We start from the raw sequence: 15,311 nt of genomic DNA, 5'->3' as shown, positions 1-15,311 counted from the left end.
CCCAACTTGCTTCTTGGTCATGATGTTTGTGCAGGAATAGAAACCCTGACTAAGACATACAGAAAGTAAACTCATCAATGTAAAAAAGTCAGTACGCCAGAATAGAAAATTATCACACTGAGAGAGGTTAACAGTTTTCATAATTTAATGAAAAAGTATTGATAAAAAGGTGGCATTTGAAAAAAGATTGAGTTTATCTTCAAAACTTTTATAAGACAAGACAAAAAACATTAACAAAGGTTAAGAGGTAATACTTCAAAGAACAAAATGTAGCAGATGCTTGGGGCATTTGGAATGTATACAATGAAAGGTTGGCTCATTTGTTTACCCAGTAAAATTCTCTAAAAAAATTACCATTTTATCTCCCTGACTTGAATATTTCAGGCAATACTCTCCCAATGGCATTACATATGGAATTTGGCTAAAGCACTGTTTCCATGTTTGCTTCCCCGCCTCAGAATTCAAAAGCATGAAAGGACACAGGCAACCTGCTGGCCTTTAAGGAATTTACAACTCAGCTTCATTATAACTCATTACCATGAAAGTGTCAAATTTATATGTACCCTATGAGTATTCAAATAAGCACAGAAGCTGAGGGTATGAAGAAAGGACATTCTCTTCATCATTTTTTCAACTAAAACAAAATACAGGACATCTACTATTCATGATATGGTCTGTTCATACATGTTCATAGGCACAAAAGGAATATTTTGAAGATGCAGCCAAAGGAGAGGCAAAATACACAAATTTTCAAAACAGGAGAAAACAAAACCCCAAATAAGCCTTTAATGCGGCTCTAGGAAGGAAAGTGAAGGAGAGGCAAACTGCTGAGTTTTCTAGCTCCATAGCACTGGCACCTACTGCAGCTGGCTTCTTTCACCAGCATGAAACATCAGAAATTGAAAATGGCCTCTTGTTTGAAAATTCTCTCTATATGTTCCCGAACTAGAAGAAAGAGAATATTATTTTAAGGCTAAGAAGAAAAGGAAGCTGAGAATTACAGTCTGCTTCACGGTTTTACAAACTGTTACTTTCTCCTTTTTCTTAAATGGGAAGCAGACTTGTTTTATCCTCTGTTTCAAAATTCTCTTCGTCTAGAAATGAATCAAGGCTGATTATTTGGTAATGTGGTATAAGCAAGTTCTGAAAAATGGCTCCAACTTTTATGCTTGGGAAATGGCCTTGGATTTAAAATTCATACAAAGCTAAATTATATCCATGTGTTAAACACATGCTTTCAAATTTCTGACAATAAAAATCTGTTTCAAAATTAAAGCAGGTAAGAATACTTAAGCCTCTGTGCATTACACTATATCTTAATTATTCCTCAATAAAAATTTTATAAACATTAAAGCAGGTATACAAAAACTGTCAGCCAAACTTTACTCAAATTTATTTGAAAACAACACAAAAAACCCTGACCTGGTACAAATATACCAGAAAAGGTCACACTTTGGGAAATGTTCTGGACATCTTCACAAATGCCTTGAGAAGCAGAGCATTTTCCTTGGAAGTAGTACTTCTGTACTTTTGTAAACACTATCCACAAGTTAGCTTGTTAGCTGGATAAGAGAGTTATGAGTGTGTCCCCAAGAACCAGGTCTAGGAACAGGCACTGGACACTTAGAAGAACTGACTTTGTAAGATATGATACTGTGAAAGAAACTTAACCTTGCATGAAGCAAGGAAGACAACAGTGTCAATATCTAAGAATGTTGCTCTCCTGGTCTCTCTCTCTTGAAGAGGTTTTACAGATACCAGTGGAATTAGAAATTGTCTACAGATTTAAGCTTCAAGGAGTCACATGGTATAGTTTCAAAAGATAAGTAGTTTTAGTGTTTGTCACATCCTCTTGCAAATCCATTGACAATGCATGGATTCTTAATACATAGATTAATCAGTGTGTTAATGTAACGGGAAAGCTGCCCTGAAGTACTCTAGGCCCAACTGTTCCCAGCAGCCTCCGACAAAGCAACCCCAGACAATCTGCAACTCTTTTAATGTGCTTATAAAAACTAGACCTGAAATGCTTTCAAAAACTTCAAACCATCATTTTCCCTGCAATTCCCCCTAATATACACTAGAATCCTTTTGGTGTTTAGATTTCCCCCAGTATACAGGGCAAAGGCAAAGGTTGGTTTACCCTTAGGTGTTTCTGATCACCTTTGCATTGAGCTGTGGGAATGAGGGTGTGTCTTAGTTTTCCCATGGCACTCCCGATCAGAATCACGGGAAGGATTTTCTCTGTCAGAACTCTCTCTCTTTACCCTTGCTGTTTCATTTTCCTCCCCTTCTGCCTCTGAATCACTTGGCTCCAAGTCAGGGCAATAGCCATCAGTTTCCTGATATGAAGCTCTTCCTGTGGAACGCCTGAGAAGCTGTCTACCCAACAACTGCTCCTTAGAGCTCACATTCTTATTTGGCCTAACACAGTACTGGGGGTCCTCAGTAGGCTTCACCCATGTATTGGTGGCCTCCTTAAAGGACCTGCTGAAATGTTCCATGCCAGATTTTCTAATGTTGCCCGAACTGGGCAAGTGGGAGCCGAGCATGGACTCCTGGTCATAGCACATCTCACCTGAATTAACTTTCTGGGTGATGTTCCCAGACCAGTTGCCCTCCAGGCCATTGGAACTAGAAAGCCTGGTGTTAGGCTGATTCTTTCCATTACCAATAGAAGCCTGTCCATGGAGGGCAGCCTGAAGGGCTAGAGGCTTCCCTAATGATTGCCCATGATAGAATTCTGCAGATGGAGCTCTCTGAGTAGGACTGGAGCTCCTGGTTTCACCTCGAGAATGGCTTCGGCTAGCCAGCAAACAGTTACTTTTGCTTTCTAGTGGATATCTTGGGTATACTTTCACATTCATATCCAGTGGCTCCTCAGGCATCTGGGGGCTCCTTTTACCGTGACCAGGGGAGCTGCTGCCAGGAGACGAGGGTTGGTGTTCAGTTTCTGTGGAGCTGTCTCTGCAATCTTCTGAGGTTGATTTAGGCATTTTTAACTTTAAGGTAATTCGTGGTGGTGGGTAAAACAGTGAGTTCTCTAGTGCATTTGTCAAAGAAGGTCCTGAGATAAAAAAGAAAGATTTGTTTAACAACTGATTTAATTACTAGCATATATGTGTATCACAAAGTGAATTCACAAACCTATTGTTCCAAGTGTTTAATGAGCACCTGTCTTTGATGAGCATATATACCATGGTGAGTAGCTGAAACGAGCTGCAGTAGATGATGAACCCAGAGACCCACAGAAAACACTATCCATGGCTCCCATCCTTTTCACCTTTGCTTTCCTAACCTACAAAACAAGATCAACAACCAGTGTGCTCTGTCATCCCTCTCTTCATGTCTTTCATTTTTTGTGTATGTGTGGGTCCAACTGTATATACATGCAGAGGTTGATGCTGGTTGTTTTCTTCAATTGTTCTTTACCTTATTTTTTTTATTAAACTATTCCCCTTCCTGGTCCCCCCTCCCAGAGTTCTTTACTCCATCCCTCTCTACCTTAGTTGGTTTTTGTTTTGTTTTGTTTTGGTTTTGGTTTTTTGAGACAGGCTTTCTTTGTATAGCCCTGGCTGTCCTGGAACTCACTCTGTAGACCAGGCTGGCCTCGAACTCAGAAACCTGCCTGCTTCTGCCTCCCAGGTGCCGGGATTAAAGGCATGTGCTACCACTGCCTGGTTTTCTACCTTAGTTTTTGAGACAGGGCTTTTTACTGAACCTTGAGCTCAATAATTGATGAGCCTAGCATACTTCTGGGATCCTCCTCTCTCTACCTAGAATCACATCACAAGGGTGTGTACCACACAGGCTTTTTATTTGAGTGCTGGGGCTTGAACTCACTAACAGAGTTCTTCCTCTAGACTTTTCCTTGTATTTCATTTCTATAAAGAATGTCACTCACAGTGGTTTGAAATGAGTTCTTTGTGTGTTTATGATTGGACATATGCATAGTGAGCAGGACTGAAGATATGCCTCATAGATGTTTCTGATCTTATTCTCCTATCATCTCTGGGAATTCCCAAATAATTCAAATAGAAAACCTCTGAAACAGTACAGGTTTTTGTGGGGCAAAGGTAAGTAAGTATTTTAACTTGGCATTAGAAGCAGTGAGTGCCTCCTGAATATTTTATGACCTTAATCTCTAGTTTCATGATTACAAATGATTATGGGGTATAGGATAAGTTTAAAAATATTACCAGACCAATGTATGGACACAAGAGTATGTGTGTGTAGAGGTAGAATACAATATTATGGAATTAATTCTTTCCTTCCATATATATATATATGGGTTCTAAGGATTAAAGTTAGGGCACCTGGCTTTCAAAGCAAGTGCTGTTACCTGCTGAGCCATCTTGCTGGCCCTGGGCAAAGTATGATAGTGGTAAGGATCGCAGGAGCCGGGTGGTGGTGGCGTACGCCTTTAATCCCAGCACTTGGGAAGCAGAGGCAGGCAGATTTCTGAGTTCGAGGCCAGCGTGGCCTACAGAGTGAGTTCCAGGACAGCCAGGGCTACACAGAGAAACCCTGTCTCGAAAACAAACAAACAAACAAACAAAAAGGATTGCAGGAAAGAATCATAACATATAGGATTATCCAGAGAAGTATTAGTTATCTGGATGTCACCCTAAAATTGGCCTTTGCCCATTATCATCTTACAATATATAGCTTTTTACAAATGAGGTATAGAAGCCAGGCAGTGGTGGTACACACCTTTAACCCCAGCACTTTGGAAGGCAGAGGCAGGTGGATTTCTGAGTTCAAGGGCCAGCCTGGTCTACAGAGTGAGTTCCAGGACAGCCAGGGCTACACAGAGAAACCCTGTCTCAAAAAACAAGTAACAAAACAAAACAAAAACAAACAAACAAACAAATGAGATATAGAGAGGATGGCTTGCAGGTACCCTAAAACGCAGCATGTATTCCCCAAGGGTCCATTTTGAACAACTACAGTTCCCATGTCTGCTAGGGCTTGCCATTTGTTGATGTTGTAAATTGTATTCTTATAATCAGAAGCTGCTTGACTATGTCCAGTCTCATTGGCACATGGGCCGTTGTCCTTTGCTTCTTACTGCCTTGGTAGTCATGTTATAGGGTAACCTTGTGTGGCTGAGTACCTCTGCTACTTCCTGCTATACCTGTGACCTATACTCACAAAGCTTTTGACATCTATTTTACTTTATGGTTGGTTTTTAGTGGGTGCTGATTTTATACACTAAGAGCAACTCACCAGTTACTCTTAGTACTCAGGTTCTCTCATCTATCTTTATATTAAAAGAAACACAGGGAGGTGTCACTGTATATGGCTGTCATAATTCTAGTCAAGGTTCCACTTTTGGTACTATAATTATCATCATCCATCTCTCTCACTTTGGTGGTTTGAAGGCCCATGGGAAGTAGCACTATCAGGAGGTGTGGCCTTGTGTTGGAGGAAGGGTGTCACTGTAGGAGTGGGCTTTGAGGGCTTCTAGTGCTCAAGCTCTGCCCAGTGTGGAATCAGTCTCCTTCTAGCTGCTTGCAAAAGATGGTCTCCTCTTGGCTGCCTTCAGATCAAGATGTTGAACTCTCAGCTCTTTCTCCAGCACCATGTTTGCCTGCTTACTGCTATACCTCTGGCCATGATGATAATGGACTAAACATCTGAAAGTGTAAGCCAGTCTCTAATTAAATGTTTTCCTTTATAAGAGTTTCCATGGTCATGGTGTCTGTTCACAGCAACAGAAACCCTAACAAGACAGGTCCCAGGGACTGGGGTACTGCTGTGATAGCCCTGACCATGCTTTTGCTTAGAGGAAGGTGGATTTTGGGATTTTGGGTTTGGAAAGCAATGGGATGCTTTAAGTGGGACTTAAGGGGCCATCCTAGTAGGAATATGGAAGACATTGGTGCTGAAAGGTGATTTGAACTGTTGAGGCATGGCTCAAGAGGTTTCAGAGGAGAAGAATGTTAGTAAGTGCCTAGAGACTATTTTATATTTTGGTAAAGAATACAGCTGCTTTTTCCACCCTTGTCTGAAGAGTATGCCTGAGGCTAAAGTGAAAAGATTTAGATTAATTGCATTAGCAAAGGAAATCTCAAAACAGAGTGTTTTGATGAAAACGAGCAAGCTGAGAAAGAAAAAGTACAAAATGTATTGTTAAAGTATTAAAGGGACACCAGGAAGTGGAATGGAGCTGAATTTTGTGTTCAAGGAAATAATCAGATTAATGGAGTGGTGACCTCAAGGCAAGATCCCACCTAAGCTTATTGTTTATATGTCTGCAGTTGAACAAGGGATAGTTATTTCTTAAGCATTATTATACCTGGTTCTTGTTTCATTTGGACACATATATGTCAAATTGACAAGGGGTGAATTGTGATGGCTATTCTCAGTTGTCAATTTGACTATATATAGAATGAACTACAATCCAGAGCTTATAAAGATCTTGGGAAAAGTTTTTTATTTTATTAAGAAAAAGGTTTAGGTCAGGCATGGTGGTACATGCCTTTAATCCCAACATTCAGGAGACAGAGGCATGCAAACCTGAGTTTAAGATCAGTTTACTGCTGGGCAGTGGTGGCACATGCCTTTAATCCCAGCACTTGGGAGGCAGAAGCAGGTAGATTTCTGAGTTCAAGGCCAGCCTGGTCTACAGAGTGAGTTTCAGGACAGCCAGGGCTATACAGAGAAACCCTGTCTTGAAAAGCAAAAAACAACAAAAAAATAAGATCAGTTTACAGAGCAAGTTCTAGGATAGCTAAGCATAGGCAGTAAAGGATGTAACAGAACAAGTGGGCAATGTTCTAGTCCTAGCAAGCAGCAGAACTCGTCAGCTTCAGCCATGTGGCTCTAGCTTTAGTGTGAAAAGTAGAAGAGACTACTGGGACAATTAATGCTGGTTAGCTGGAGCTAAGGAATTAGTGGTGATTAAGAAGAGACCGGCATCAGTGAGGTGACATCTTCTGGGAAGTGTTTTCTGAGAGCACAAAGAGGCTGTGTTCCAGAGCTAGCCAAGGTTGTACCTCGTGCTGCAGCAGGACTTGGTAATGTGTAAGGGTCACCCAGGTGGTACTGGTTTTGAAGGCATGAAGAGCAGCTGACACTTGGTGTTGTGAGAGGCCATGGAAGGCCATTCATTGGTGAAGGTGCAGCTTTAGTTGCAGTTGATAGCCCAGGACTAAAGGGGTCATGCAAAGAAATTGAGAACCTATGAGAGGCTATTAGTGAAGCCTAGTTGTAGTGGAAGACCCCAGCTTATTGGAGATGCCAGTACCATGGGATGATCACCAAGAACAGCATCAGCAGTGGAGTGGATCAACCTGAGCTTAGAGTGTTACAGGGGACAGAGCTAGAGAAGTGACACCAGCCCTTCTGAGGAGCCAAGAAGATCATGTGCAGATCCCAGGCACTGGAACAAGAAGCTGTGAAGTTGAAGTTGTCTTGGAGACTCCAAAGCCTTGGAACTCCTGATGAGGAAAGGTGCTAACAGCTCAAGACTGTGTTGCAGTCAACAAAGGTAAAAGAAGTTGGACTTCAGACATGCAGATGCAGAGTTTGGAGTTTGCCCAGCTGGTTTTTGGTCTTGCTTTGGTCCTCACAGTATTTCCTCACTATGTGATCTGCTTTTTGGTATTGATCTTATAGGGGATTACAGTTAAGATAATGCATGAATCTCAGAAGAGACTCTGAACTTTGGACTTTTAAACATTGTTGAGACTGTGATAGACTGGGGACTTTTGTGTTTTTCATTATACTATGGGTATGTATGCCCTCATAGACTCATGTGTTTGAACAAACCTAAGGGGGCCAGGGAGTGGAATGTGATGGTTTGAATATGCTTGGCCGACTGGAGTGGCACTATTAGAAGGTGTGGCCCTGTTGGAGTAGGTATGTCACTGTAAGAGTAGGGTTTCAGGTCTCTATGCTCAATTTTCACCCAGTGTGGAATGAGAGCTTCCTCCTGTTTGCCTACAAAAGACAGTCTCCTGCTGCTACTTTCAGATCAAGATGTAGAACTCTTGGCTCCTCCAGTACCATGTCTGTCTAGACAATGTCATGTTTTCCATCAAGATGGCAATGGACTGAACCTCTGAAACTGTAAGCCAGCCCTAATTATGTTTTCCCTTGTAAGAGTTGCCTTGGTGTCTTCATTAAGATACTTACCAAGTGGGTAGTGTAGAAAATCTCTCTTATTGACTGCACTATCTTCTAGTTTATTTCTTAATTCCTAGTATAGTGGTTCTCAGTCTTCCTAATGCTACAATCCTTTAGTAAAGCTCTGCATGTTGTAGTAATCCACAACCATAAAATTATTTTCATTGCTACTTTATAACTATAATTTTGCTACTGTTATGAATCCTAATATAAATATCTGTTTTCTGATGGTTTTAAGCAACCACTGTGAAAGGATTATTTGACTTTCCCCATGAGGTTTTGACCAGAGGTTGAGAACCACTGCTCTAGTAGCTTCTCAATAAAAGTGAATAATGAAAATATTAATAATATATCTCTTTTAAATTCTGGCTGAGGAACGTTTTAACAGATGACTTTTAAGAGTATCTGTTATGAGTAACCCTGGAATTAAATGGTTTCTGGGAACTGGGATTTGGTGCTAACTTCTTGATTTTAAGTCAATTTGATAATTACAAAATACTTCATGGCTGTAATTAATGGCATTAAATGTTTGTCTGGGACCTGCCTCAAACTTACAACTTCTCAAATCCTATTCTAGAATTTCTTTTCCTTCCTTATTTTTTGGAGGGGGGGCATGTTTCTTCCCAGGAATATCTTACCTGCAAGTTGACAATAAAATAGGCCACATTAATTATCAGGATTAGATAGAAAGAAATAAAACGCCTGGTGGTAGTGGCGCACACCTTTAATCCCAGCACGTGGGAGGCAGAGGCAGGTGGATTTCTGAGTTGGAGGCCAGCCTGGTCTACAGAGTGACAGCCAGGGCTACACAGAGAAACCCTGTCTCGAACCACCACCCCCCGCCCCCGCCAAAAAAAAAGAAACAAATTAAACAATTTTTAAATGGTACAAGGGATATGATACTAAATTGTAAAAGTAGGATATAAACAGATTTTCTATATTTTCCCAGACAACTTTAAGAAATACTTCACCTTCTGTAATTTCTTCATTGATAAGCTCGACTTGCAAACCGAAGATCTGTTCCTGCACTTTGGTGTGTGATAGTTTCAGCTTCTCTCGTCTGCTTATCATGTAGCACAGATTTCGGACCTGCAAGAAAATCCCCAGCAAATAAAGATGTTTGTCATATCAAGCAAGTTTACAGTTGAAATTGTTCAGTCACATTAAGACCACTGAATTCTGATGGCTGTGGGAGTGAGGATAAGACCCAAGGGCCACAAACCATGTCCAAACCTCTGAAACCTACTCTCTAGTCTACATTGTAGTAGGATCAATTTAATGTTCACAATCTACCGGGTGAGACGAAAATGGAATCATACTTTAGCCTTCCCTTTCTATCCCTGAGTATGAATGATAGCACTTGGCATCTATACCATCAGGCCTGGCTTATTTCCTTTTCTTTCTTTCTTTTTTTTTTTCCGAGACAGGGTTTCTCTGTGTAGCCCTGGCTGCCCTTGAACTCAGAAATCCACCTGCCCCTGCCTCCCAAGTGCTGGGATTAAAGGGTTGCGCCACCACTGCCTGGCTGGCCTGGCTCATTTCTATAATTATACAATTACAAAATTCCCTAGGGTAAATATAGCACCAACCTTTTCTTTTGAATTCTTATAGCATTTAATTTGCCTGATGAATATATCATAAGTTAAATTACATGGTGAAGTGGCTACCAACCAGAGATGATTTTAACCCCTAGGAGGAATCTGGTAAACTTGGAAAACAATTCTGGTTGTGAGAACCAAGTGGGTAGAGATCACTGATGCTGCTAAATATGCTATTCTGCCACTTACAATAAAGGGCAGCACTGTACAATAAATAATTATGCAGTTCAAGATGTCAATAGTGCTGAGTTTGAGAAAACCCTGAGACAGTACTTTTCTGGACAAAGTTCATTCTTTTAGGCTTCTGTCTGAGGAATGTGTTAGTAAAATACAGCCGAGCCATTTTAGACTTGACAGTGAATTACAAAGTTAATCAACTGAGAATAATGAACTCAAAGTTAAAGTTCATAGCACAAATGTGTCAAAATTTAAACAGAGCTTAACATCTGGGGCCACAGTGAACTCAGACAATTAGGAAGGACACAGAAGCTCACACTATAAAAGGGTGGTTATTTTAAAACTGGAAATGATATCTTCTAGCTCTATGCAGACATTAGTCAAAGCTTACCCTCTCTAAGTCCTGCCGCAGATGCATAAACATTCTCATCCGAGTGTGAATGCTTTCTTCTTTTGGCTGAACCAAGCCATTTTCTTCATCCTCTTTTGGGGGGATTAATGGCTTATTGAAGTTGCTTTTGCGCTTTAGTTTCCAGTAGTTATAGATAAAGTCGACAGTGAACACAGATAACCCCATCTCTTTGGCAACATCTTCTACCTGGACTAAGGTATAGAATTCTTCTTCTAGTTCATGAAGCTTCTGTGCCCGTAGGCTGGTTTTCTCACTTTTTGCCTGGCTCTGCTCAGCAACTCTGTGGTGGTGGTACTCGGTGTCCCCAAGTTTTGGCTTGTTTTGGCTATGCTTGAGACAAAATGACTTGAACTTTACTTCATCCCCCTCATCTAGGATGGTCTTCATTTCCAGGCCATGCTCAAAGGCACAGGTGACATGAAAGGCAGTGATACAGCTTTTCACAGAGCACTGAAAGAGAAAGAATGTGTCAATGTAGGAGATGGGAAGAGGACAGAGAGCTTTGTATCCCTAGGTCCCTAATGTGAGCTTATAGAAAGCAAAGGAAAGACAAAAGGGAGGCTTGACCATAAAAAAATTGTACAAATAAAAAAAATGAAACAAAAACAAAGAAGAAAAATATTTTACAAGAAAGAAAACTTTTATAAGTTACTCAGGAAACTTGCTCATATAGAAAACAATAAAACTGAAACAAAAATAACGAAATTCCCATTTTAAGGTTTCAATTCAAGCAGCAAGCATTCAGGCCTCCCCTTGTTTTGGAGAAGTGTCTAATTTATGTAAAGTTATATGGTTTCTTCTCTGGGTCCTCCATATCACCAATATATGCTTTTATTGTAGTAATTTTCACATACTAATAACTGAAAAAAATCCTTGGCCATAAAGCTTAAGACAGAAGCTATGTCAATTATGTATATACCAGTATGTCATCAATTCAGACAACAACATACATCACTCAAAACGCAGTTGCTTAGAACAAATGAAAAAAAGGCATAGTTTATATTGTTGCCAGGACATCCATGACTCTAAAAGGTTACAGGAACTTTAATACTTAAACAATTTAACTTCCTGAAATTGTTCTTATACAGCTGAGCCATCCATCAGATTAGACAATTAGTCATGAAAGCCTATTTAAATTTAAATTAATTTCAATGTAGCCAAAATGTTGTTCCCCATTATAAGAACACTTGTGTTGCATGTGTAAGTTTCATTCCCTAAATTGCAAAAAAAAAGTTAATTAAAATGACATATAATGAGAACAAATGGCTCAGAATGTAAGCTGTCAAAACTGATGACAAATTTAATTACAGGACCCACAAGGTAGGAGAGAGCTGACTCTTACAAGGTGTCCCCTAATTTCCACACATGTGCTCCCCTCAATAAATACATGTTATTTGAAAAAATGACATAGCATTGAAAAATTTAACTCCTCAGTCATATTAGCTACATTTAAGCCAAACTAGCCGACACACATACACACATAAAACATTTTCATCACTGTAGTCAGTTTTACTGGAGAATATAGTTATAGGTATTTTAAAATTAAGTTTGCACTATTCTGCCTTCCACTGATAGATCTAATACATTTATTAAGCATTACTATGGATCACACACTGACTATTCATAGTGAAACAGAGTAGGAAGAATTTGATCCTGACAGATGCATTCTTATGCTTAAACTAAATTACCATTTCTTATGGTTAAAATGTTACAGCTCTCCTTTTTAAAAACATAGGGGTACACATAGATATTAACAGAAGAGATTTTATTTCTAAGAAACTAGGATGAGATCATATGTACTCTAAAAACCTTTTAGATTTAGTTAAATGTCTTTAGCTATCTGAATTAAAAATTAAGAGTAAATATTTTTTAAAAGTGAAAGGAAAATGGTGGGATTTTTCATAGTTAAAGCAAGTGCTAATTCTTTTGGAAGCCTGCAATTTGGAGGTCACTGTGCTTAGTATACACACGTCGGAGTCTTGAACAGAGAATAAGCTTGGAAATGAATAAAGATAGAAAGAACACAATGTATGACAGGTCTTAGAAATTCAAGATACTTAATAGAAATGAAAACAAAATGCTTGTATGAGTTTTCATATCAGCATTATTTTGTATGGCTGGCTTTTCTTCTTACCACCAAAGTATATAAACTTCCAATTACAATACCACATGACTTTAAAAATATTTTATGTGTGAATGTATATGCATGTTTACTATGTGTGTGCATTACCCATGGAAATCAGAAGTATCAGACTACCTAGAGCTGGAGTTATAGAATTGTGAGCAGCCCTATGTGGGTGTTGGGAACTGAATCTGGGTCCTCTTCAAGAAACACAAATGCTTTTAACAGCTGAGCCATTTCTCTAGCTCTTAGAATGATCTTTTCTAAAACTAGATGGTTTTATGGCAGTTTGCTAAGTGACATTCCTTTTTTTTTTTAAAAGAATTATTTATTTCATGTATGTGAGTACACTGCTGCTGTCTGCAGACACACCAGAAGAGCGCACTGGATCCCCATTACAGATGGTTGTGAGCCACCATGTGGTTGCTGGGAATTGAACTCAGGACCTCTGGAAGAGCAGTCAGTGCTCTTAACCACTGACCCATCTCTCCAGCACCATTAAGAGAATTCTTAATCATCATCTATGCATTGTTTTTTATTTTGTACAGTTTATATTTCTCTACTCTGTAAGTTTGATCTGAGAGACATAATCTGTTTTTAACACCCTACTGATTATTTGCTGAAGAATGTCTTTTATTATCTGTTGTATAATTATTTCATTTCTTTTGGATGTTTAATTCTCTTTTAATTTTACTATCAACCATTAAAGCAATAGGGAGGATTACTTTTTCTTTTTTTAAAAGATTTATTTATTATTATACATAAGTACACTGTAGCTGTCTTCAGATACTCTAGAAGAGGGAGTCAGATCTCATTACAAATGGTTGTGAGCCACCATGTGGTTGCTGGGATTTGAACTCAGGACCTTTGGAAGAGCAGTCAGTGCTCTTAACCGTTGAGCCATCTCTCCAGCCCCAGGATTACATTTTCTTGAGACAGGTCTCTCTACATAGCCTGGCTGTCTTGGAACTTAACATGTAGACCGGGCTGGACTTGAACTCAAAGACCTGCCTTCCTCTTCTTCCCGAGTGCTGGGATGCCTGAAGCACTGGGATCAAGGCATTTGCCACAATGCTTGGTAGGAGAATTACACTTAAACAAATTCAACAGGATAAAGGAATTTCAGGAATGGGGCATAATTCCAAGATCATCTAACACAGCCTCACATTTATTATTAATTAAATTTCTAAATTTTGACACACCCCACTTCCAATGAATCCAATGAACTGGTTGGTAATCTAGCCACATACCAGATTAAAGCTCACAATTTCACAAAACAAAACAACAAAACCAGCCTTCTTTAGCTTGGGGTAATTCTTTTGGAAACTGATTATATTACATGGAATATATACTCTTAAAATTTCCACATATTTGACAAACCTTATGAAAATGAGGGTGATGCTAAGCTCAGGATGCATTTCTGAATATTTTTATTATCACTTGACTAAAAAATTAGACAGATACTTAAAAACCAAATAGTAAAAGGTATTTTTAGCAACCACCAATAAAATGTCAAAAACAGATGTCTCTTTAGACAAAATTATAGACTATAGAGAAATAAATTACCCAAAAAACAAATATATGGATGGTAATTGGGAATTTCTCTTGGTAAACTCTGCCATAAACCCATCTAAGTTTTAGAAAAGGTCATTCTGTGGTATTTATAATTAGAGATCTGTACACTTTGGGGCTAAAAGAGGAAAGGCCAGCCAGGTTCTGGAGCCAATCATTTATTTATTGCTATTATAAAATAAAGCTGCTATGAAAATTCATGTAGAAGTTTTTATTTAGATTTATGTTTTCATTTATTTTGAGTACTGCGTAACAAAGGATTAACCTGGTCCAAAGAAAGGTTTGGCCCTTTGTCTCTAGTACCTGAGAAATGACAAGCAAGCTTTTGGACTGTTGTGCGTGGTAAAAGTTGTCTGTTTACTTGGAATCAGATAATCTATGCTAATTATGTGACTATGGTAGAGGCTTTGGGTTACATGGAATCAACTGATTTCTAGAGGGACCCAAGAATAAGGCCAGGCAAATGGATAGTTAGCCATTTCTATGTGGTGAGTCCCCAATATTACGTCTTGCCTCCAAGGCTCTGGTGAGTGGAGAAATAAACACTAAATGCATGGCTCTTGGGGTGGTGTGGTAGGGAGTATAAGCTGTATATTTCCTTGGATAAGCTGTGGTGTTTAGGCAGAGAGTGGAGGACATGCTGGTCATTGACCCTGCCCACTGTTGTAATGAGACACAAACCCAGTTTTCTACAGATTACTGTGGAGACTGAGAACAGAGTCACTAGCCAGGGGAGAGATTGTCCTTTAGGGCTGATACTCTGTGACTGGTACTTGGTTGTTATGTAGACCCAATCTAGGGGTATCAACTTATTTCTGCAGCTCCTTTGAGGTTATTATTAACTCTTAGGTTGGGGGTCTGTCAGGCAGAATTATGGGTTTCCTTAATTCTTTCTGTCAAGTGCATAACTTGGTGCTTTGCTTGCCCCCCACCCCATTCTTTGGTGTGCTCACAGACCAGCCTTAGTTGTTCACTACAGCCAGTGCTGGCTTCTAGCAGCTAAAGAAGGGAAGCTTTTAGAGCAAATGCATTCCTGATGTGGACAACCTATTCTAGATAGGTCCAGCCCTATAGGAGCAGTAGCATACAGCACCAACTTGTACTGTGAAAAAGGAGAGGGATTAGGGTAGACCCAGTCACCTTCCTTTTCCAGAGCTGGTGCTGAAAGACCCCTGGGGGAGACCCCACTCAAATCTCGGGAAGACGTGCACCCAAGAATCACGAGAGATCATCTTGATGTAATTACAAGAGGTATTTTTAATTTTCAGGGCACTCTGGTTCGGCACCACACCTATCT

The 15,311-nt window shown here is 39.6% G+C and overlaps 1 protein-coding gene across 3 annotated transcripts in view; it reads right to left on the bottom strand.

Annotated features, from left to right (window-relative positions):
* Positions 1-122: 122 nt before the first annotated feature.
* Jade3 (jade family PHD finger 3) overlaps positions 123-15,311 on the bottom strand; it is a 104,951-nt gene continuing 89,762 nt past the window's right edge. For all 3 annotated transcript variants that reach the window (XM_031344645.1, XM_031344572.1, XM_031344715.1), the window contains 3 exons: positions 10,300-10,770; positions 9,105-9,222; positions 123-3,067 (listed from right to left, as the gene is read on the bottom strand). In XM_031344645.1, the coding sequence (XP_031200505.1) occupies positions 2,160-3,067; positions 9,105-9,222; positions 10,300-10,770 (1,497 nt within the window). In that variant the 3' untranslated portion in view covers positions 123-2,159. The remainder of the gene's footprint in view (positions 3,068-9,104; positions 9,223-10,299; positions 10,771-15,311) is intronic.

The sequence above is a fragment of the Mastomys coucha genome, chromosome X (genome assembly GCF_008632895.1).
Source record: "Mastomys coucha isolate ucsf_1 chromosome X, UCSF_Mcou_1, whole genome shotgun sequence".
NCBI lineage: Eukaryota > Metazoa > Chordata > Mammalia > Rodentia > Muridae > Mastomys > Mastomys coucha.
The sequence above is the reverse complement of the archived record's forward strand: the minus strand, read 5'-3'. Positions and strand labels throughout refer to the sequence as shown.